At 41.0% G+C, this 22,836-nt stretch overlaps 1 protein-coding gene across 2 annotated transcripts in view; it reads right to left on the bottom strand.

The window, feature by feature from the left end:
• Positions 1–22,836, bottom strand: part of CFAP61 (cilia and flagella associated protein 61) — a 209,196-nt gene that overhangs the window by 72,676 nt on the left and 113,684 nt on the right. For both annotated transcript variants that reach the window (XM_043544114.1, XM_043544115.1), the window contains exons 19-21: positions 18,067–18,165; positions 12,253–12,421; positions 5,962–6,136 (exon numbers count right to left, since the gene is read on the bottom strand). In XM_043544114.1, the coding sequence (XP_043400049.1) occupies positions 5,962–6,136; positions 12,253–12,421; positions 18,067–18,165 (443 nt within the window). The remainder of the gene's footprint in view (positions 1–5,961; positions 6,137–12,252; positions 12,422–18,066; positions 18,166–22,836) is intronic.

Genomic DNA, 22,836 nt, shown 5'->3' with positions numbered 1-22,836 from the left:
CATGGCCTCACAGTATGCCAACATTTTTATGGCTGACTTAGAACAACGCTTCCTCAGCTCTTGTCCCCTAATGCCCCTACTCTACTTGCGCTACATTGATGACATCTTCATCATCTGGATCCATGGAAAAGAAGCCCTTGAGGAATTCCACCATGATTTCAACAATTTCCATCCCACCATCAACCTCAGACTGGACCAGTCCACACAAGAGATCCACTTCCTGGACACTACGGTGCTAATAAGCGATGGTCACATAAACACCACCCTATACCAGAAACCTACTGACCGCTATTCCTACCTACATGCCTCCAGCTTTCATCCAGACCACACCACACGATCTACAGCCAAGCTCTACAATACAACCGCATTTGCTCCTACCCCTCAGACAGAGACAAACACCTACAAGATCTCTATCAAGCATTCTTACAACTACAATACCCACCTGCTGAAGTGAAGAAACAGATTGACAGAGCCAGAAGAGTACCCAGAAGTCACCTACTATAGGACAGGCCCAACAAAGAAAATAACAGAACGCCACTAGCCGTCACCTTCAGCCCCCAACTAAAACCTCTCCAACGCATCATCAAGGATCTACAATCTATCCTGAAGGATGACCCATTGCTCTCACAGATCTTGGGAGACAGGCCAGTCCTTGCCTACAGACAGCCCCCCAACCTGAAGCAAATACTCACCAGCAGCCACACAACACACAACAGAACCACTAACCCAGGAACCTATCTTTGCAACAAAGCCCGTTGCCCACTGTGTCCACATATCTATTCAGGGGACATCTTCATAGGGCCTAATCACATCAGCCACACTATCAGAGGCTCGTTCACCTGCACATCTACCAATGTGATATATGCCATCATGTGCCAGCAATGCCCCTCTGCCATGTACATTGGTCAAACTGGACAGTCTCTACGTAAAAGAATAAATGGACACAAATCAGACGTCAAGAATTATAACATTCAAAAACCAGTTGGAGAACACTTCAATCTCTTTGGTCACTCGATTACAGACCTAAAAGTTGCAATTCTTCAACAAAAAAACTTCAAAAACAGACTCCAACGAGAGACTGTTGAATTGGAATTAATTTGAAAACTGGATACAATTAACTTAGGCTTGAATAGAGACTGGGAGTGGATAGGTCATTACACAAAGTAAAACTATTTCCCCATGTTTATTCCCCCCCGCCCCCACTGTTCCTCAGATGTTCTTGTCAACTGCTGGAAATGGCCCATCTTGATTATCACTACAAAAGTCCCCCCCCCCCCGCCACTCTTCTGCTGGTAATAGCTCACCTTAAGTGATCACTCTGGTTACAGTGTGTATGGTAACACCCACTGTTTCGTGTTCTCTATGTATATAAATCTTCTCACTGTATTTTCCACTGAATGCATCCGATGAAGTGAGCTGTAGCTCACGAAAGCTTATGCTCAAATAAATTTGTTAGTCTCTAAGGTGCCACAAAGTACTCCTTTTCTTTTTGTGAATACAGACTAACACGGCTGCTACTCTGAAACTGTAAAGAGTTAGTAAGCAATCTAGTTAGATATGCGTTAGATTCTGTTTTGTTTAAATGGCTGATAAAATAAGTTTTGCTGAATGGGATGTATATTCCTGTTTTTGTGTCTTTTTGTAATTAAGGTTTTGCTTAGAGGGATTCTCTATGTTTTGAATCTGATTACCCTGTAAGGTATTTACCATCCTGATTTTACAGAGGTGATTCTTTTACTTTTTCTTTAATTAAAATTCTCTTTTAAGAACCTGATTGCTTTTTCATTGTTCGTAAGATCCAAGGGTTTGGGTCTGTGTTCACCTATGCAAATTGGTGAGGATTTTTATCAAGCCTTCCCCAGGAAAGGGGGTGTAGTGCTTGGGGGGATATTTTGGGTGGGGAGACGTTTCCAAGTGGGCACTTCCCCTGTTATTTTTGTTAGACACTTTGGTGGTGGCAGCATAAAGGTTCAAGGACAAAAGGTAAAAGTTTGTACCTTGGGGAAGTTTTAACCTAAGCTGGTAAGAATAAGCTTAGGGGGTCTTTCATGCAGGTCCCCACATCTGTACCCTAGAGTTCAGAGTGGGGAAGGAACCTTGACAATTCTAAAGTGAGGTTCTACAGTAAAAAGTTACATATTTATTGCATCTCCCTGGGCTCTATAGCAAACTGAGAATATTTGAAAGTACAAGGATGTTTCCCCACCCCACAAATTGCCAGTCCTGCAAACTCAGAATGGATCCGAGAGTCAATATGGGCTTTTTTTCCATCACCAATAATAGAGGAATGGAAGGGCAAAATTAGTTCCTCTCATAACGCTGTATAACCTCACTACACACCCTCTATAAGGGTGAGTTAATATCTTGTTGCTTTCAAATGAAGCATATTTGATATAGAAACCAGAGGGATGCAATGAATATAGAATTCCACACTGGCATTATTACAAAGCTACCTGTTAGGATAGAAACACACTTTAAAGCAGAATGGAACTTGATGACAGTCTTCTGTTGTGCTCTTATAATGTTAATATTATGGATGGTACCATTTTGTGAATAAGACAAAGCCCCCCATCAGTAACAGGTTCAGAGAGAGACAACTGTGGGCCACACTTGCAAAGGTATTTAGGCACCTAAAGGTGCAGATAGGTGCCTAGAATGATTTTCTCAAAAGACACATGAGTCTAAATCCCATTAATTTAAATGGGAGTTGGTGTCTGACATGGTTAGGAACTTTCAAACGTCCCATGAGGCATGTATCTGCATTTTTAGGCACCTAAATGCCTTTTAAATCTGTCCCCCATGACCTCATATACTCTTAAAGGAAAACTATTCATTTTGCTCAACCTAGCAGTCTAAGAGTTCAAAAGATAAGAAGCAATTTTCTTCATGAACCAAGAATGGAATTTATTTGAAAACAAAACTTTTGTTATATTTGGTTAGTAATTTCATAATCACTGCCAGCGCAACCTACTGTGAAGTCACAAACTGAAGATCTGGGGCTCAATCCTCCAACTCCCACTTTTATAGGATCGAGGCCTGGGATTTTAAGTCAGGAACAAATGTCATCTGTTTTAGATTCTCATCTAATGTAAATTGGCATAGCATTGATTTCAATGGAGCTACAATGATTTACTCCAGATGAGAAGCAACAAAGCATCTGTCTGGTACAGTAGGCTGGAAACCACAAAAGGAACCTCATTAGATGAAGTTAGTGGACAGCTAAAATATGAGTAGTACAATGCATTAGTTAGAAAGAAGCATGAAAAGAACTGGAATTAGGAGGATGCATCATATAATTTGTATAATACAAAGAAATAAGAATTATTTTTCTGAACTGGAAAAATGAAGTTCATATGCTATAGGTTGGAAATAAAAATTAGTGTAGCATGTCACTGGTAATCCATTTTTCCCCACTGTAGTGTCTTAATACCAATTTTTTTTAACTTCCAGCATTATCTGAAAAGCTCTGAATTCCAAAAAAAGTTTAAAATGAATTAATGGTTTAGATTGGAAATCTAATTAACAACAGTTTATAGTAATCAAGTCTGAATAAAGGAAATGTATCACCTACTGTATTACTCTCTCTTAAAGATAACAAAGTTCTAGAAAGGTTCCCAAGTTGAAAAGTAAAAGTTAAAAATAAGATTAAACCAGAGGTGCCCACAAACTGCAGTCAGCCAGGTGGAAGTGACAGTATGGCCTGAAGACAGCTGATAAATGTCCAAATCAATTGCTGAATCTTTGCAAGCTCTCTGCTCCCAAATCTACCCGACCCAGTCACTTATCAGACTGTCTCCCAAATAGGTTAGCTGGTGAAAAATTGATTTTTTTTCCCAGAGAGCAGGTATCTTGTATACTGCTGAGATGAGGTATGAAAGAACAAGATCTATAAGGAATATAAATGGAGAGGGGACAGAACAAGGGCAGTGAAAGGGAGACGGCAGAGGGGACAGGAACACAGGGGAAGTATATGTAGAAGCAAGAAGAGGGACACAAAACAAAGGAGGAAGATGGAAGACGGAGAAAGGGAAGGAGGAGCCAAAGAGGTAGTGTGAGGGGAAAAAGCATCATGTGTCCTGCTCACTATGGCTCTGCTAAGAAAGAAACCTTAACTGATGTAACTGTGCACTTTTGGATTAAATTTATAATTAAAGACGAGATCAGTATCTCATTAAGATATCCATCCTGTCATCAGAACAAAACACCGCAGCCATCAAACTAAAATAAAAGGCGGGAGTAATCACAAAATAAATCAGCACTCAAACTTACCTGATACAAAATGTTATACTTAAGCAGCATATATTGTCAAGGTATTTAAACCCAAATATCCTAAAGCCTTCAGTTGGTGCATACACAACATTACTGCGTCATTTACACATTTACTGTATGGGTAAATTCAACAACTGTGTGTATACATAGTGTGCAGACAGAAAGCTAACACCCCAATTTACATACAAATGCAGGTGTGTATATCAACTGGAAACCAGACAAAAACGTGTACCTTAGGGTTTAGTATTGACGAAACATAGATGCAAAGATGTTTTATTTACACACTTTGGGCCAAGCTGCTGCGAGTGGAAAATTTATTTGTGAGACTATATGAATGATAGCATAGATCAGATCCAGCACCTACACTTTTAGATCATAGGGCAGGAGTTGGAGGAGGAATAAAAAGTTCTAGCACTCTGACAATCTCCTTAAAGGCCTATTAAGTAGGACGTGCACTTTTGTAGACCATACACTGTCACCATCATTTTTTAATTATGCTCTCAATTGAAAGTGAGTAGATGAACGCTAGACCAGGCGTTGGCAACCTTTTTCTTTCTGAGGCCCCCCAGCATGCTATAAAACCTCCACGGCCCACCTGTGTCACAATAACTGATTTTCTGCATATAAAAGCCAGGGTCAGCATTAGGGGGTAGCAAACAGGGCAATTGCTTGGGGCCACAAGCCACAGGGAGCCCCATGAAGCTAAGCTGCTCAGGCTTTGGCTTCAGCCCCGGGTGGTGGGGCTTCAGCTTTCTGCCCTGGGCCCCAGTGCGTCTGATGCTGGCCCTGCTTGACGGACCCCCTGAAACCTTTTGATGGCCCCCTAGGGCCCCCCGAACCTCTCGTTGAGAATCACTGGGCTAGACTACACCTTTATGGAACTCCAGTTGTAACCATCAGCTAGAATACCTATCTCTAAAGATACATTTCCTCCTCCTAGCTCTATATTAGTTCTGATCAGAAACTCGGAAGAGCTATAATGTGAGCCCATTTTATTTCTTTTTCTGTAGAGTAAGGCGTGAGGATCCCACATATTTTCTGTTGCATACACAAATTGAACTCAGCACCATGTATGTGAAATGTAAGAGGCTCTCAAAGAAGATATAAGGTGTATTTTAGTCTAATTTTAATAGCTTGTGAGCAATAAATGGAGGATCTACTGAAGATAGTTTGAGACAACAGAAATATGATGATGGATATAGAGATTCACACAAATGTGTGACTTGTATAGTTTAACAGAAAATATAGTACACAGGCAATTCTGTCTGAGGGGCTGTAACTAACAATGATATTCAACACAGAGACAATAGTGTTTGAAAAAATATCCATGCTAATTTTTTTCTCTATAGCGCTTTCCAGATCTACATGTTTTCCTATATAATTGCAAAACATGTTTACTAATTAAATTATTCTTTAATTAGTTAATTATTCTAGCCAGGCTTTGCTTTTAGGACATTCATTTTGTGTCATATAATAATTATAGATAATTAAGTAATCTCAAGCCATTTTTCCTAGGAAAATATGCTGGATACCCAAAAATAAAAACAAATTGTAAATTAATATGGAAAACAAAGCATGGCAGATGAAAGATTTTGTTAGAATTAATTAGGCACTAATTATACATTGGAAAAGGAGAAAAAATAAGCCTAAATTCATTTCTGAAAAGGTACATGTTTACACTAAAATCCTTACCGTGTGAATTGATAAAGTTTTCTTTTAACCAATGCCCTGCCTTTAAGCACTCTTGATCATCAGAGAGATTAAAGAGATTGGTCGGAACTTCACCAGTATATCTTTGTTTACAGCGGTGTATGATTTCCTTGTTAGTCCAAAGTTTACTGATCTCTGCTCCAGTGGGACATGGAACCTGACATAAATATAATGCACATATAACTGTTAACTGAGACTTTGAATAGCAATGACACAAAGTATCTGACCATATAAAAAATGCTAGCCCTGTAAAAGTTTGATTCTTTTTGGACATATAATTTGTAATCAACAAGTCACTGGTCATAAAGAGAACAGATGAGTGTTACTATATCTAATTTTCTGTTCCTTGCAGGATCTGTGAAGCAATGCAGGATTTTGAAGAACCTACAAGGATTAACCATCTTTTTTTGCTATGTGTATATGCAAGCGCACACACAAAATGCAGCACACATCATATGCTTAAATTTATCTTCAAACAGTCAATTAAAAACGGAAATGACAAAAACCCCTCAATTCTCCATTTTACAGGAATTGTCCTTTACCACAATTGTTATTGGCTCCCATCTCGGGGCATGCTCTTCATGCTTTGCCCTGCTCTGGTTGTGCAGAGTAGCTGGACAGCCTGTGAGTTCAGCTATCAGAGGATTCTCCCACTGTAGGAGAAAACTGGGGTGGCAGAGGAATATTAGTTCCACGCCACCACCCTCCTGATCTCCAGCATAGGGAGTGTAGCTGAAAGAAGATGTATCTTGGATTTTCTCTACAACCTGATTATCCCAGAATGCCAAAACACTCTCTTGACACTGAGGACAGCAAGGCATAAATTAGAACCAGAGTCTAGGTCAGTCCCAGTATGAAGAATGCTAAAAGCTACCTTTGATCCCCCTTCCTTTGCTCTTGCACAAGAACAGCTCGGGTAAACAACAGGATCTGGGCCATTGTTTATAACAATATTTTCAAAAATACCTCTTGAAACACTGAAAGGGTTTCACCAAAAAAATGACATGAGTTATTTGTGACTATCACTTTTGTGGAAACATTCTGCTAAACAGCAAAATTGCTGGCAATGGTATTAAACTATGTTTCATTTCATGGTTATTGCTTTTTGTAATGAGTTATATACAATGATCAGTATGCAAAGCATCACAGCCAGTTTTCATAAATGAGAGGAAGATGAATGTTAAAAAGTTCCACAAGAATCTTGCAATTGCAACTGAACAGCCTTAGGGGTTTAAAAGTAAAGAAGATGATCAAGAATGGCATGGGAAAAAATAGAATTTGAATCTCATGTCACCCTGTTCAAGCCAGGTGTGCTCTGATGATCCAGAAACAGATACTGACAGGAACTGGCTGTAGGGGAAATCCATAGTTGTTGAACTCCCGCAACTCTTAATAAGCCCTGGTCTACACTAGGACTTTAGGTCGAATTTAGCAGCTTTACATCGATGTAACCCTGCACCTGTCCACACGATGAAGCCCTTTATTTCGACTTAAAGGGCTCTTAAAATCGATTTCCTTACTCCACCCCTGACAAGTGGATTAGCGCTTAAATCGGCCTTGCCGGGTTGAATTTGGGGTACTGTGGACACAATTCGATGGTATTAGCCTCCGGGAGCTATCCCAGAGTGCTCCATTGTGACTGCTCTGGACAGCACTCTCAACTCAGATGCACGATTGTTTGCCGTTGCTCTGACGCAGGGAGGGGCGACTGATGACACGGCTTACAGGGTTGGCTTACAGGGAGCTAAAATCAACAAAGGGGGTGGCTTTACATCAAGGAGTATTTCAGGCAGGACTTCATGGAGGGTTCCAATAAGAAATGGTGCACCTAAGTTATTGTTCTTATTGGAACAAGGAGGTTAGTCTGGCCTCTGATTGATACATGGCTAGATTTACCTCGCTGCACCTTCTCTGTGAGTGACTGCAGTGTGACCTAGAGGAATGAGTCCCCTAGACGGGAGGCTGGGGGGGCGGTGTGCAAATGAGTACAAAACAAATCTGGTCTATTTTTTGTTTTGATACACTATATCTATCTTTTACATCTTTGGCTGGCAGCAGACGGTGCAGAAGGACTGCATGCCATCCACATCTCATGGCTGCTCGGCAGAAGATGGTACAATAGGACTGCTAACCATCCTCATCTCTTGCCTGCCCGGCAGAAGATGATGCAATAGGACTGCTAGCAATCCGTATCACCTGCCTGCTCACCATAAGATGGTTCAATAGGACTGACTGCAGGACTAAAGAGAATGACCTGATCAAGTCACTCCAAATTTAGTCCCTGCGCCCATGTCTGCCCAGGCGCTCCTGATCGACCTCACACAGGCGACCAGGAGCACCTCGGACATGACGATGACGGCTACCAGTCCTAGTGCACCGTCTGCTGCCACAAGGCAATGGGATGCTGCTGCTGTGTAGCAATGCAGTACCGCGTCTGCCAGCACCCAGGAGACATATGGTGACAGTGAGCTGAGTGGGCTCCATGCTTGCCGTGGTATGGCGTCTGCACGGGTAACTCAGGAAAAAAGGCGCGAAACGATTGTCTGCCCTTGCTTTCACGGAGGGAGGGAGGGAACGGGGGCCTGACGATATGTACCCAGAACCACCCGCGACAATGTTTTAGCCCCATCAGGCATTGGGATCTCAACCCAGAATTCCAATGGGCAGCGGAGACTGCGGGAACTGTGGGATAGCTACCCACAGTGCAATGCTCCGGAAGTCGACTCTAGCCTCGGTACTGTGGAAGCACTCCGCCGAGTTAATGCACTTAATGCACTTAGAGCATTTTCTGTGGGGACACACACACTCGAATACATAAAACCGATTTCTAAAAAACCGACTTCTATAAATTCGACCTAATTTCGTAGTGTAGACATACCCTAAGTGTCCATTTAAAATAGTGGTGTTAAGAAGTGAACATAAGAAAAATGAACAACAAAAATGTGAATAATGTACAGACTAAAAGAGACTTCACAACAATTGGCTACCAGAATTGTATAAATATGCAGATAAAGCATCTTGGTAACTATTTGTTTAACGTACAGTTAGCAATTTTAACAAGCAAAATTTTAACTACAACGAGCTCTTTTTTCCTTTTCACAACAAAACTAAAATTTCTAAAATTGGAGCAATTCTGTGTGAGAGAGCAGGCTATAATTTTTTTGAGTGTGTAAGATAAAAATTACATGAACGTTTGAATGGTTTAACATTACTAGTACACTAAGCAATTAAACCATGATTTTATTGAAGAATCAACGATGATTTTGAAGCATTGGGCAAGAACTGTTCAGAGCAATGCTCTCATTGGCCACTGGGCTTCATGTGATCTAGCCACATGAAACACCGATGTGGCATCTCCATATCTTATTTATCTAATAAGGAAACATTCTGCCACTCCCATTCATAGTGAATAGGATCTTAAGTCAGCAGACCTATTGAAATCAATGCCACTACTTGCCAAGGTACAACTCGTAAGGGTGGCAAAAGCTAGCCCTACGTAAATAAAATAGAAATTGGATGATAAAATACTTCTCCCTAGCGTCTGAACTTTTAAAAAATCTTGCGCTTTTTAATAGCAAAGGCAGATAAATTCTGCATTTCCCCTTCCCCTCCTTATTTTTCTCTCTCTCTTTCCTCCAGCTTAGCTACTGTCCCCAACATGTTTGCAGGTGGTAGGGTGCTTCCAAAAGATTTCTTTCACAGTGTAGAAGCTATATAGGGAGATCCAAACAAGTTCAGGATGCATTTTGGTTTAACTTTTTAGTCCATCTGTCGAACTGTGAACATATTTAGCTGTTCAAAGCGACGTTCTACTCTGAAAAGCAACTATGTAAAAATGGTACTTTTTTACTTAAGAGCTCTGTTCGTGGTGTCCATTCCTGACCTCACTTGGGGGCTGAAGATTAACATTAATGTTTGTGACTACGGGGACAAGTGCTATAAAAAAGGCTAAAAAACATATTCAGTCACATCTGCTGATTTTAGTGACAAAAATAGGTTTTTGATGGGTTTTATATAAAAGCCAATTAGTTACTGGTGTAAACTCATTGAAGGCAATGCAGCTGCACATGTGTCACAGAGGACACAACTTGGTTTTAGAATCTTATTGCCTTGTGATGATACACAAGAAAAAGAACCCAATCTGGCTGTCCGAGTCCAAGGTGTGTATGCAGGGCTGACAGATAGCATGAAACATCATTTTATTTATATCTGAGCACATTTAATATGGAAGTCATAGGCACAATAAACATGGAACTCCACAATGCCCTTTCTAGAATCACTGTTGAGAGCAGAACGCCACTAACGGTACAAAACTGAAAGCAGCCCAGCCACCCACAAAGGGGCATGTGTCAGGGAGAGAGCAGAGCTCAGCCCCATTCTGCAATTCTCCCCATTAGGGACCACAGCCAGGTGTAGTAATTTAGAGCTGCCCCAGCACTGCTTCAGCTTACACTGAGGCCAAAACCACTGAAGCTTGAGAAATGGCCCCGGACGGCTCCCCTTCTCTCCTATGCCAAGGCTCTGGCCAGTAAAGTAAATGCTGTATGACTTCACTGCATAACAAACAGAATCTACATTTCCAATAGAAATATATTTCATTTTATGCTTAAAGAAAATATTTGTTACTGTAATATATGCCTGTGTGGATTTAGGAATATTATTATGTTCAGTTGAAATTCTCTCAAGCCTTGTGTATGCTGGTGGATTTTACAAAAAAATTCCTACCAGCGCTACCAGGGGTTTAGCGGGACATAGCCCTAATACAGATAAGGTTTCCATGGCTGGACCTACTTTTACTGTTGTATTAACTACACCTGCTTTGCAGCAGGCTTGATTGTCACGGTAGCAAAAAGGCTGAGAGCTGCCAGAACCTTGTTCATCCGACTGCTCCCACTCATGCGATCACTGGTGGAAGGTTTTGGTAATATTGATACAATTTTTTGGTGTAAACAAGACACTTTAACTATACTGGTACAGTTAAAGCAATACAACCCCCCAGTGATGATGCAGTTACATGGATATAAATGTGCTTATACCAGTATAGCTTATTCCCATACAGGAGGTGGAATAAACTATACCGGAATAAAGTACCTTTATAGCTATGTAAATATGTCCCCATTAGAGGTTGTATCAATTTAACTATTTTGGTCAAAAATCTTACCCCTTACCAAAAGTCATGGTAGTAATACCTAATTCTGCAGGCCTTATTCAAGCACAATTCCCAGGGAATTCAACAACAGTTTTCCATTAAGGACTGTTGGATGAAACCTAAGTCCTTCTATAGGGTGACAGACCTGCAGCTGTTGGCCTTTGGTAACAGACTTGCTGTGGACTTCTCTGCTCCTGTCCTCACTGTGACAGATAAGACAATTTCCTGCATTACCCTGTGATAAACCTTCCTGAATAAAGTTTAACTATCTTTGGAGTCTATTGTACTAAATGCAAAGTCTATGTATCATTGCAGGGCCTGGATGACCAAAGGATTATATTGGACAATGCAGCAAACAAGAATGATCTTTTGGGACAATATATGTAAAGTGGATTTCCTGGGAGATATCTAGGGGGAAATGCAAATTCCATCCTCACCCCCACCTCCAGTTATGCAAAAGCCCAGCCCATTGAAGGTATACCATGAGGACAAGGCGGTTGTCTGCCGATTACCTGTTCCCAGGATCTCAAGATCAAAGGCCCAAACTGTATAAAGGAGGAACTCACAGACTCATGAGGGTGATTGTTCCGAGCTGAAGCTGTTATGAATTTGTAACCACTGCTTGGTGGGGTTTAATGGACTGATCATCTGCCAAAGCCCTTGTTGGTGTTGGAGGTGATCTGATGTAAGCTTAGTAGAGTGCCTGTCGGTTGTTTTATTATTTTAATATGTTTTCTCTGTAATGCTTTCCTCATAAGAATAAATGTCCTTGCTTAGAAAGAGCTGGGTGATACCTGACGGTGGGCAATTACGCTGTTTATAGTCCCTCAGGAGAAAGCGACATACAGACACTGGCCGTTTAAACCACCTGGCTTGCAACTCACAGTGTAGCCAGGGAACTGTGCAGCCTGGAAAAACCCCAGACAAGGAGAGAGATGTGGGTCCCCACACAAGAGAGGTGACTGCTGAAAAGCTGAGAGTCTAAAGCGACCACCCTTGCTGAACCATCAGGGGGGGAAATAGGGGTGCAGCTGCCCTGAACTGTGACACTCTCCACAAACATATTAATTGTTAATCACTGTAAACATCAAATGTTCATTTATTCACTATGTGCACAATCTTACCTGGCATTGCTGCCCAGTACAGAGAACAAGGTGGTCGTATGGCACTTTTTTTCCTTTGGAAACCACTACATGTTTGGCAGCTCGGTCTATGCCAGTCATTTTATCAACCACAACATTAACCCAGGAACAAAGTGACATCAATGCATAATCTTTATCATTAAAACAGTGGCTGTGAAGAAAGAATATCTATAAGTGACATTTTAGCAGCTGACAGCAGGCATTAATTAGACATCTGGTGAGTTGGTTGAAGTCCCCTAGTGGTTCAAGTTGTTGTCTTGCTGTGAGCTTACTAAGGCCTATAGTGAGAGATTATTCATTATGAAACTCTCAGGTACAAACTGACAAGTTCCTGTTAAAACCAAATAATTTCTCCCAGTGTCAGGCCATACTACAATAGAGTTTAAAAACAAGTCAGAAATATATACTTTACTATGGTTCAAATTTGCAGTCTGATGCACAGTGCAGTTTTGCACCTGTAAAAGAAACTGTTTTTCTTACCTGATAATTTCCTCTCTTTGGCTGTCTCTACGAAATGCTCTTTTGCTAAAATAGTCCCACTTTTGCTACTACTAGTTCAGCTCCACCAGTAATAGCTATGGTGAGACCACTAACCACTAGTATAACTACTGTCTTACCTAGCCCTGCTCTGAAAGTGTTTACAACTACAAAGACGGCTACAACGGCAGAAATGCCAGTAAAGGGCAGAGATATCATCAGATCTGCTCTTCTGCTTTCCCTCTCCAGATGAGCTCCTCCAAAATGGTAAGGATGAAAAACACTGTAATGACATTAAAGAAACCTTCAAAATGCTGTATGAAGCAAGCAAAGAGATGCCATTCACAGGAGGGAGAGGGAGATTATCATATGCACTAAGAGGAAGAAATTAGCAGGCAAATGAAAATCTCTCTCTCTCTCGTAAGGGTATGTCTGATAATCCTCATAAACACAGGGACTGACTGACAAGCAATTCATTCCCAACCCTTAAGGAGAGGAGGAATTTTGAAACCAATTAATTTATATACAGTGCAACAAAGAACAGTTTATGTGCAATTCTTCTATAAACAAAGCCCTCTTCCAATTAGCAATTGCAGCCACAAAGCCGTTTTTTACCCTGGCATGTTTGGTGGTAAGTGAGGAAAGAGGCCTCGGATTACTCAGTTGTTTTGTTCAGACAGACTCACTTCTTCTATCCTAACTCTTAGCAAGTGTCATATTTATTAATTTTGTTCAAGGTTTTCATAAAGACTGATGGCCCAATGACACTGTGAATGCTAAAACCTATGCTTTAGATACAATTTTTAAAAGTACCAGTTATGTAGGAGCCTTAATCTCATTTTCAAAAGTGAATGAGGCACTCAGGGACAGATTTTTAAAGGTGTGTAGGCAGCTAAAGACGTAGATAAATGCCTAATGTGATTTTCAAAAGCACCTAAGCAGGTTAGGCACCTAACTCCCTTTGAAAATCTGGCCCTTAGGAGCCTAAGTCTCAATGAAAGTGAATGTGACAACCTCCTAAAACTCTTTTGGAAACAGGACTTTGGTGCCACAGATGACATTTGTATATAGAAATTCATCTATTTTGGAAGATGGGAGACTACCAACAGACATTCATCTTAGTGCTGAGATCTTAAAAGGTGGTTCTCCTCTCGGGATGCCACATTTATTGTGTCTCAATGACTCCATATCAAATTTGCTAATTTTACTATTCTCCCAGTCAGGCACGCAAACTCAGTCTGGGTTCTGAAAGCAAAGCTGGTTCTTTCTGGCTCACACACTATCTCAGTAATTAAAATTTTGTAGGTCAACTTCTGCCCTCAGTTATACCTGTGTAACACCGTTGCCTTTTGTGCTGTTACAAAAGTCTGACGGAAGGTATAAACTGAAGATAATGGTGATAAGCTTGATCAAGATATTCAAAAGTGACCCATGATTTTCATTGCCTCAATTTTTGATGTCCAGCTCAGACATCTTAAAGGATTCTGATTTTCAGTGAGTGGGTGCTGTGTATTTTCTGAAAATAAGACCTTTTTAAGGTGTTTCAAGGTAGGCACCCCAAATCACTGGTTGCTTTTGAAAATATTGGCCAAGATCTATTTTTGCTGCACCAAAGTCCATGGGGGAGGGGGATTATTGCCTGTTTTAAATCTAGCCTCCTTAAATAGGTATGTGATTGTCCAGCATTTTCTAGAGAGGGAATCAAAAATTTAGAAGCTGCTGTTTACAAAGGGATCTTTCTAGCAAAACCAGAAAGAAACAGAGCCTCTTTAGCACCCTTATGCATTCAAATTATAAGCAATCCCAAAATTCATTTAAAACTCAACTATATTACACTAACAGTGTGCTCACTGCTTTACAGACTGGTGTGAAGAAAAACACTCTGCCCCAAATTGTTTTTCTCTCTCATATATGACGATAAAATACCTAAACAACAGATAATCCATAGACCTATTCCCACAAAATATCTAGGAGACCAGGGAGAAAGCATTTTCAACCTGGAAACTATAATAATCTGAATTATTGCACAGAGCTGAGTCTTTGCAATAGTGCTTTGTGGAAGTATGTAGAGAACTCCACGTGGCTGGCTGCTCTTCAAATCCTCTGAGTCTTGATGCTTCCCTTACAAAAACCCAGATGTGACCCTAAGAGCACCGCAATGCCAGTTGTCATGATATTTACCCTAAAGGTGGCATGTAATATATAATTGGAAAACTAATAACTCTCTGATTATTCGCAAAAAGAAAAGGAGTACTTGTGGCATCTTAGAGACTAACAAATTTATTTGAGCATAAGCTTTCGTGAGCTACAGCTCACTTCATCGGATGCATTCAGTGGATTATTTATATTATTGTGTGATGTCTGTATGGTTAACCCACAAAAAACTTTACAGATATGCTGGAAATATGTGACTAAAATGTGTTTAAACCAGGCATGTTAGGAGGAGTTCATAAACAGGTTTTCTCCAGACAAAGGAAAGAGGTCAACACCTCAAACCAGGCACGGTCAAATTCAGTGGGCTATTCATTTGTATCGGAAGTTGCAGGAAGAGATCATTTGCATTGTAAAAATCAACAGGGGGAGGAACCAGCATGGAGTCTGCATCAGACAGCATGGCGTCCACACCCAGCAGGGGAAAGGAACTTTATATGGGGAGACCCTACAGAAGAATACATTTCAGAGGTTTGCGGGACTACAAAGAGAGGGAGATTGAACCCCTAAGTTATCCATCTCTAGGGAACAAAGAAGCCAGCTCTTTGAATCTGTAAGGGTTGATCCTGGCTGGAAAAACCAGTCATGCTGGAAAATTTACTTTAAGTAGGGAAAGTATCTTGAACAAGAACTATAACGAATTAAGTTAAGTTTCAGTCTTAAAAATGCATTTTACTTTGTTGATAACCATTTTTATTGTTATTCTTTCTGCTTGGTATCACTTAAACCTATGTCGTTTTGTTAATAAACTTGTTTTACTTTACCTATAAACCAACTCAGTGCTTTCTTTGAAGTGGAAAGTTTGTCAAACCCAGTTAAGTTAATAAACTGCGGTGTACTGTCTCTTTAAAGGAGCAGTGAACTTGTTAAGATTTTGTGAGTGCTACAGTCAGAGAGGCTGAGCACTGCAGAGAAAGACGTTGTTTGGGGAGAACTTGGGACTGGAAGGGTGTTGGTGTTACCACGCAAGGAGCAACCAAGTTGGTGGAAGCCAGGGTGAGATCAGTGTGGTAATGATCAGGCTGTTGGTATCAGAGCTCTGAACCAAAGCTGCACAGTACAAAGGCACCCAGGGCTACAGGACAGGTGGTGACAGAACACCTTACTGGTCTGGATTGAACCCAGATCCTCACACCAGAAGAGGGAAAATCATCTATTAAAAACTCCACAAGGTTCTTCTAGAGGTCTGTGCTACTCGTAAAGACAAGCTGTTTACAGGTCCATGGAGGGACGGACCCTGAAGATCCAAATTACAGTGGCTTTTGAATGAAATAGAAAGCTGAATGGATGTTCTAGATAGAAGTCATAGACCTTTTACCCTCAAGTTTGTGAAGTAAGGTCTTTATGGGGAAATATACATCAGAAAATGTTGGCAAGGTAACTGACTGATTAAGGTGGAATGCAGATGCCACATTTAAAAAGAATCTAGGACCAATCTGCAGCATTCCTTTATCCTTGTGAAGCAATGTGCAAAGCCTAGAACTCACTCATTCTGTGAGCTGGAGTCACTGCCGCCAGGAATAAAATATTCCATTTAGCAAACAAAGCTCATCAGCAGTGAGTGGCTCAAGCACCACTTTATTTCTTATTTGGTCGATCGTGGTAAGAGGCCCAATATAAATCCAATGAGAGTTATTCCACTGCAGTGAGCTATGGACCAGGTCCCAAACACAGCTTGACTAAAAAATATGGGATCCTGATCAAGTTTGAACCCCTAAGTTCTTTGGCATTATAAACAATAACAGAGAAAGTTGAAAAGGAACAAAGTAGTAACAATGATTATTGTTTGTACCAATACTGTCATATTTTATATTCATATTAAAGATGAATATTAAATATAAACATTCATATTTATAAATATTCATATTCAAAACACAGGGCTGATTACTAATGATTATTAATTATTATTGTTATTAGAGTACCCAGAAATGGGATACATGCTTCACAGAAACAAGTAAAAGTGCTTCCATCCCCTGACAAGCTCTGTGATCTAGTGTCCAGATTTTCAGAGGTGCTCAGCATCCATATCTGCCATTTACTTTGATGAGAGTTTTGGACAATCAATGCTCTTGAAAATCTGGCCATAAGTTCAGACAGGACACAAATAAGAGACAGAAATAAACAAACAGGATGAAGGGAAGAGGAAGGACTTTCCATAAAGTGAATAATAAAGAGAGGTAGGATTTGGAAAAGCACATGTGTGATTTAGAAGCACAAATATCATTGGCAGTCAGTGAGCCTTGTGTTCCAAAATCACTTAGAAGCTTCTGAAAATCCCACCAAAGATCGTTTTAATTTTCAGCTGCTCCTTAATTAAATTAATTCATATCCATTATCTATTTTCAAATTAAACAACTAGCTCTGGTTAGACAGTTATGAACTACAATTTTCTATAAATGTAGATATTTTGTAAATGTCACTGGAAATATTTGTTTACATATGAAACATATATATAGGGATGTGGTTTATCTATTAAATTCAAATCTTCTTTGCCTTTGTCTTGTCCTATTAGTTGGGCTGGCACCTAGCATTGGACTGACATACTCGCTGAAGACAAAGACCTAAAGTGTTGCCTACACTTATGGGGGTGTGTAGGGTACATGTAGCCACATGCCCTAGTGAAAGGTAGGCTGCGTCCACACTGCAGTGTGTCACTATACATGGCACTGAAAGGCTCTGGCGGTGGGTTGCAGCAGGGAAAGGCTCTGGCAGCGGAATTTCTTCTGGCAAGAGGTAAAAATGATCAATACTTCATGATGTTCTGAACTCCATGCAAAATTAATCTCTGTGACATGGCTTTCCATCACTTGTAGGTACAGATATATACATCCACAAGGCGTGGTTGTTCGGGAGACAGGAGACGTGGAGAATGCCTTGAGAAAGCACATCTAGATTGAGACTCATAACAGAACTGGGTTGAATCCCAACCTGGAGAGTTTTTCTGATTATGTTTGTATTTTAGTTTCTTATTATGAGCACTAAGACTTGAGGAAAATACACATTTCTGTACATATGTATGCTGAATTGTACTACAAATTCACAAAAAAAATTCACATGTATTATATTTTCCTTTGAAACTATCACAAATATTTAGAAATTAAATCAAACCTGTCAATTAAAAATCCTCTGTTCGTAGAGCCTGGTGGATTTTTTCCTGGAAGCCCATGAGTTGAAATCAGGGTCAGATTGTTAAACTTCAGGTGCGGACTAAAGAAGTAAAAACAAAATGCAAAACATAGATCAACATGAGTTTGCTGAAGTTCAGTTAGGTATACTTGTAATTTGATTTTGCTAAAACGTACTGTTATAATTAGTGTTTACATTTAACAGGGTTTCCCAATCTATTCCTGAGAAGTTTGGTTTAGCTGTACAGAATCCAGCACAATGGGGCCCTGAATCTGATTGGGAATCTCTGGGCTACATCATAATACAGATAAGAAATAAAATAAAAATCATTATGATCTGTCCCCGTAGAGCTATATGGCATAAATTACCTCAGTCACCACTTAGCTTGAAAGTCATCCTAGAGCTAGACTGAGCCTTTGCTCAGTTACTTGAGTATCAAGAAGTATGGCAGGAATTGACTCAGGCCTTGCCTTCACTTGCAAATTAGGTTGTGTTAGAAAATGGCCTTGAGGAGTCATAGTAATGAACAGTGTTAAACATGTTAACGTGTTAAACAGTTAAACATGACTTAGCACTCTGAGTAGAGGAGGACTGTTGTGTTTGACATAGCGTTGGCTAGCTGTAGTAGCTGGCATGATGTTAAACACAATAGTCCTTGTCAACCCTCAGTGTTAATAGCAGACCAGTCGCTGCAGCTTCTCTAGTTAGTGCTCCCACTCCCATCACCTAATTTTCTGGGGAAAACAAAGCTCTATAGAGTTAGAATTCCTTCTCTGATCCTCCCTTCCCTTGGAAAGTTATACATGTCACTAGGTGCAGATTGCTTTCACTCATGCCAGTTCAGCTTTACCTGCTGGCACTGTGGAGGGGATGGAGCTGTGTCCACTCCCTGCCCCTCTCCACCCCTTCCTTGCCCACCTTCTCAGGGGTGCAGTTCCTGTTCTTCCCCTCACATCTGAACCCAAGTTTTGGGGAGGCCATGTTGGTCAGTGAAGATGATCTTACTCCCCCTTTAATCCCTGTAGAGCTGCATTAGTGCCAGCCACAATCTGGATCGCTAATTCAAATTCTTTGATAAGGTTAAGATTCAGCAGATGTTTTCGTAAGCAGGGGCCTGGCTGACATTCTTGCATCAGACCCTCAAGTGGAACCCAGTAGCATAGCTATGGGTCAGGCGGCGCTCCGGGTCCTTCACTCTCTCCGGTCTTCGGCAGCTTTTCAGCATTTCGACCCGCCCCTGAAGACCCGGAGCGCCGCTGCGTGAGTACAAGCGGGTGGCGCCTTTTTTTTATCTCCGCTCCCCCTGTTTTCTCCACCTGGCTATGCCACTGGTGGAACCCTTCAGAGGCTTCACTTCCGGGAATAACACGAAAAATAAAGTTGTTCATTGCTGACAGACAGCAACGGTAGAAGGAAGACCCTTGTGTTATCTTCATGTGGGAGTTTAAACATGGCTATATCTTTCTGTCTCTCTAGTAAACATATGGCTCACCACATCCATGAAAAGTTAAGATAATGCAAGTGAAGAGAAGGCAAAGCAGAAATAAAGCCCTTGTTTAAGCAAAGCAACGTTAACTTTAAGCACACATTCGACTTCCATTGATTTCAAATGCTTTGCTGAATAGGAATGGATTTAGACATGTGCTTCAGTGGTTTGCAGAATTGGGGCCAAAGCGCATATTCAGACAGACACAATGCATGCTGGAAATGTGCAGTTATTCAGACAGCTGATGAATATCACTGGACAGCTACAATTACTGCTTTCACTTGGCTTGTTGGGTACGTGCTAGGAAAATGACAGAGCCTTAGCAACAGTGTGCAGGTTATGCTTAGAGCAGAGTCACATGCCTGCTGAGCACTGCCCAAAGCAGGATATAGTGTTTTCCTGAGTAACCGGTTCCTCCCAACGTGCCATCACATGACATGTGACAAAGGCAGGAAGCAGTCCTGCTGGTGGGACCGTTGAAATAAGGCTAGCCCGACTTTGTCAGTGCTGTTTGTGGCTCAGCCACCAAAGGAAGATAGCTGGACAGTGAGGCCACTGTGGCATGAGAGAGCCTTGTGGCCTGCAATACTCTAGCCACTTCCTGTAATGGATTCCTGACAACAAGGAGACTATATCCACTGCCTGTAATGGATTTCTTGGAACTAGGAGGGTTCATCAATGGAACAGCAGATTTTTCAATGCCATACGCAGCAGGTTCCACAGAGCAATTCATTTGAGTGGGCCAGAATCTAAGCACCAAGAGATTCTGCCATTTTCTCAATTGCATGTGCTTTTTGGCACATATCAAGAGAATTTGTCCCACTGCATTTTAATTAACAACGTGGGCTCTGACAATATATTAAAGTAACCTAGATCTGACATTTAAAAACAAATAAATATTATGAATGATTAAGCCTTATAATCTTCAAGGCTTTGTACAACTTAAATATGGATAGATATAAGTGCTACAAGGAAATGGTATGCTTTTTATCTACTAATGTTAATTTGTTATTCATACATTTAAAAAAATATATTCAAACAAAGTGAAAGGTCATACTTAAACCAAGGAATTTCAAGGTTATGGCTGCCACTCTATAAATGCATATTAATAGTTTAATTCTGGATTATGGATCATCTACTATAAATCTCCATGCATACTTTGGGCACAATGTAATAAATAACCTGAATGTAACAGAGTGCATATATTTATACAGATTATAGACCTGATTTTCATTTACACAAAAGTCATTTTACACAGCAGTGCAAAAGATCCTTAAAGTGGGTATAAATGTAATTTTCTCCCACTTTAAGGCCGCTTTATACTCATAGTGTGTTCTAAAATGGCTTTAGTGTAAATGAAAATCAGACCCAATCCATTCATCTGCATTTTAAAACATACAGTACGCCATATGCATTTGGAGCTGCTACTGTGGGTGTGAGTGTGAATGAATACCATTAATCGTAAAGATCCATAATATTCAGATACTTGGCGATTTACATACAGTTATCAGGACAATAACTGGAAATTGATATACAAATTTCTGATGTTTCAGTGTATAAGTCTGTCCCTCTGCCCCTTCATACATCACTTGTTATCTTTGATTGTAAGCACTTTGGGGGAGGGACCATTTCTTCATGGATGCTATACAGCACCTAGCACAATAGGGGCTCCAATCTTGAGTGCTACTGTAATGTACATACTAAATTACATTAAAAGAAGTCAGGCACTCAATAGTCAGGAAATGACAATTTTAACGTTGCTTGTGAAACCTTAACTTTCCCTCTCACTCTGATACGGTCTTTAATTACATGATCCCATATTATTTTTTCTACAGGAAACCCAGCTCATCAGTAAATGCGTAGTTATTTAATATTTCTTTTTATCCTCACTGTGTGGCCCAAGGCCTTATTATCCATTCCAACACTGCACTGAATAAAATATTATTAATTTCCTCCTCAACATTTCTAGGATGTTCTAACCATAACATCCAAGTGCTTCACAAACCTTACAACACCTTTGTGAGATTGGGTGGTATTTTTATCCCCATTTTAGAGACTGGGAACTGAAGCAGAGAGAGAGATTAAAGCCGAAATTGTCAAAAACGTTCACCAATTTTGGTGCCCAATTGGAGACACTTGGGACCTGAATTTTCAGAATACTTTTTCACACCATTTTTATAGCACTTAATATGTTAAAAGCACAGTTCTAATTGAGTCTGGCTGCAGGTGTCAGTGCTCAGCACTTCTGCAAATCTTCCCCCAGGTGCCTAATGTTGGGCAACTATGAACATTTCAGTTTAAGTGACTTGCCTAGCATCACACAGGAACTCTGTGGCAGAGGTCAAGATAGAATCCAATTCTCCAGGGTAGCATTCAACTTAATCATGAAATCGTCATCCTCTTCCTATAGTAGGGCCCTACCAAATTCGCAGCCTTGAAAAATGCATCATGGATCGTGAAATCTGGTTTCTCCCCTGTGAAATCTGGTCTTTTGTGTGCTTTTACTCTATACTATACAGATTTCACGGGGGAAACCATGCGTTTCTCAAATTGGGAGTCCTGACCCAAAAGAGAATTGCAGGGGGGTTGCAAGGTTATTTTAGGGGAGTTGCAGTATTGCCATCCTTACTTCTGAGCTGCCTTCAGAGCTGGGTGGCCGGAGAGCGGCAGCTGTCAGCTGGGAGCCCAGCTCTGAAGGCAGCGCCCTGCCAGCAGCAGCGCAGAAGTAAGGGTGCTAATACTATACCATGCCACCCTTACTTCTGCACTGCTGCCTTCAGAGCTGGGTGGCCGGAGAGTGGTGGCTGCTGACTGAGGGCTCAACTTTGCAGGCAGCAGCACAGAACTAAAGGTGCCAGTACCATACCAGGCCATCCTTACTTCTGCGCTGCTGTTGGCAGTGGCTCTGCCTTCAGACCGGGGATCCCGACCAGCAGCCGTCGCTCTCCAGCTGCCCAGCTCTGAAGGCAGCGCCCTGCCAGCAGCAGCTCAGAAGTAAGGGTAGCAGTACTCTGCCCCACCCAATAACCTTGCGACCCCCCCCCCAACTCCTTTTTGGGTCAGGACCCTACAATTACAACACTGTGAAACTTCAGGTTTAAATAGCTGAAATCATGAAACTTATGATTTTTTAAATCCTATGACCATGAAATTGACCAGAATGGACCATACCTATAGTCCAGTCACACTTAGAAGATATGAGGGGCTGGAGCATGCTCAGTACAGATGGAAACTTCAGAGACTCTAGCCTCCATATTCTAACAAGC

Source organism: Chelonia mydas, chromosome 3, assembly GCF_015237465.2.
Source record: "Chelonia mydas isolate rCheMyd1 chromosome 3, rCheMyd1.pri.v2, whole genome shotgun sequence".
NCBI classification, from domain to species: Eukaryota; Metazoa; Chordata; order Testudines; family Cheloniidae; genus Chelonia; species Chelonia mydas.
The sequence above is the reverse complement of the archived record's forward strand: the minus strand, read 5'-3'. Positions and strand labels throughout refer to the sequence as shown.